The sequence below is a fragment of the Gymnoscopelus microlampas genome (assembly GCF_963454915.1).
Source record: "Gymnoscopelus microlampas genome assembly, chromosome: 24".
Taxonomy (NCBI): Eukaryota; Metazoa; Chordata; class Actinopteri; order Myctophiformes; family Myctophidae; genus Gymnoscopelus; species Gymnoscopelus microlampas.
The window spans coordinates 15,357,769-15,360,139 of record NC_139961.1 but is presented as its reverse complement, the minus strand read 5'-3'; the positions used below and the strand labels follow the sequence as shown (position 1 = coordinate 15,360,139).

General features: G+C 44.6%; 1 protein-coding gene across 1 annotated transcript in view; it reads left to right on the top strand.

The window, feature by feature from the left end:
• The first annotated feature begins 385 nt into the window (after positions 1–385).
• Positions 386–2,371, top strand: part of LOC311040946 (sodium- and chloride-dependent GABA transporter 2-like) — a 28,628-nt gene continuing 26,642 nt past the window's right edge. The window contains exon 1 of the mRNA XM_084051383.1: positions 386–631. Coding sequence (XP_083907509.1) covers positions 418–631 — 214 coding nt within the window. The 5' untranslated portion in view covers positions 386–417. The remainder of the gene's footprint in view (positions 632–2,371) is intronic.

The window sequence follows — 2,371 nt, the reverse complement described above, 5'->3', positions numbered from 1 at the left end:
TTAACTGCCGTGCTTCCCTAGCGACTGAATTCCGCCCGCAGGATCAACACAGGTCGGGATAAAAAATAGTCGATCTACAAGCTCACAACACATCATGATGCAACATGTCGTGAGCTTGTTGCTCGGCTATTTTAAAAATTTAAAAAGGAAGAGAAAAGGATCTGAAACTTCGACCCCCCCCCCCCCCCCCCACAATCGATTGATTGTATTCAAATTGATGATAGATTATTTTTCATAATTAATTCAATCAATTAGTTTGATTAACTGTTGTACCCCTATCTCTATGTGACATTGTGTGACATTGTGTGACATTGTGTGTGTGTGCGTGCGTGCGTGCGTGCGTGCATTCGTCTTCAATTGAGGCCTTTTTTCCCCCTACCCATCAGGGCCCTGTGCGTGTCTTTGCCGAAACCCGGCATGTCTGACCAGGAGGCTCCAGTACAGGGGGCCACGCTGCTGAATGGATCCCACCACAAGAGCCTCTCCAAGGGCCCGGTGTCCAGAGAGGAGGGCCTGCAGGCCCGGGGCCAGTGGGCCAGCAAGGCAGAGTTCCTACTGGCCGTGGCAGGGCAGATCATCGGCCTGGGCAACGTGTGGAGGTTCCCCTATCTCTGCTACAAGAACGGCGGAGGTACGTTGTATAGGGATGCACCGTATCAACATTTTGTCCGATATCTGTCAAATTAATCAATACAGATATGGCAATATATGCTTCCAGTAGGCATACCTACCACCTTCCACCTGTTATACAGATTATGGATGCCGATTTGTATTTAAAATGTTCTGCCATCCCTATTTTGGTCGTGTCATTATGGGTGAATTTTTGAGTGGTGCCAACCACTCCTACATTTGGCTTTGACCGTGTGTCCGTATGTCCGTCCGTCCGTATGTCCGTCCGTATGTTTGAGCACGGCTGATTGGTCAAGCTTCACGTGACACGTGACAATATGTTGTCACGTGTCACGTGACAACATATTGTTGCTGATTGCAACACAAGGATGCAACCAGTTACACTTTCAAAGGCACCACTCTCTTCACACGGGGTGTGATTTTTTCAAACATTATCACATTTTCAGAAATAGACGATCTACAAGCTGCACAGATGTTCTATTTGTCATACCATAAAGTACTGTATAGGGGCTCAAAGGAGAATTCCAGTCATTTTAGATGTTTTCTTTGATGTGTCGCTAATCACTCACCAACATACAAAGGGCCTTTGAATTTTTCCAGAGAAGCCCCTGTTGTCCATTGTGGAGACCCCTTCCCCTGGCATAATGGAGTAATGTGTATACATGAAAATCGCCTATTTTAGCACCTCCAAAGTTCGTTTTTGTTTACTTTGGAGGTGCTAAAATAGGCGGGGTCTCCACAATGGAAAACAGGGGCTTCTCTGGAAAAATTCAACGGCCCTTTGTACAGTATGTTGGTGAGTGATTAGCGACACATCAAAGCAAACATCTAAAATGACTGGAATTCTCCTTTAAAGGGCCATGAAACCCGCTAGGCTGATTCCATAGTTAGTTTTCCAGTTCAGGTGAATGCAATTAACTTAAATGAGGAGCTGCGCAGCAAAAATGGGCTCGAACAGTGTCAAACTGTCATATTCTAGCTGCTGAAATAAACTTCCCATTTGGATCATTGTTGACAAAATAACAGAACATGGATATTGTTTGCAAAAGGATTATTTATTTATTGTCCATCAGAGCAGTGAGGTCACAGCTTCTCTCTACTTTTGTATGATATTGATAGCCTAAACTTTGAATTTGTTTGCAGTTTGCTTGCTATTAAGACTCATAATTTTAGGATTTTGGCTGTATGTTGTCAAATGTATTCATCTATATTTTGCTGTTGATCAAATGTCGGGTTTTGTACTGTGATTTGATGTGTACACTGCGCTGCCACTGACAATCAATGAGACAGACTGTTATGCAGTTCACTTGTTCTACTGGGTAGTTCTAGTAAAATGGTAGTTTGAACATTCTAAAAGAGTAGGATAAATGAATGATGATAAAAAAAAACGGGGCACATCGGTCTGTACAGAATACTCTCTCTCTCTCTCTCTCTCTCTCTCGCTTTTGCTCTCTCTGTTGCTCTCTCTCTCTCCCCCCTCTGTCAAAAGCGTCGCATTTTAAGCTGGAATATAGGCTCAAAATCAAACCTACCACTGGCTATGTGCAGCGTTTCACTTGATGTTGAATCTCAACCAGACAACGGGTGTCTACCATATTGACAGGGAAATAGCGCAGAGGGGAAACTGTGAAATCAGCGTGGGCATTCCAGGCACCAAGGCCACTGTGGCCGTACTGTAGGTCATGTCATTTTTCAAGGGGCACTCGGCCATGGCCGTCGTTGCCGCCGTGAAATTCCTGCC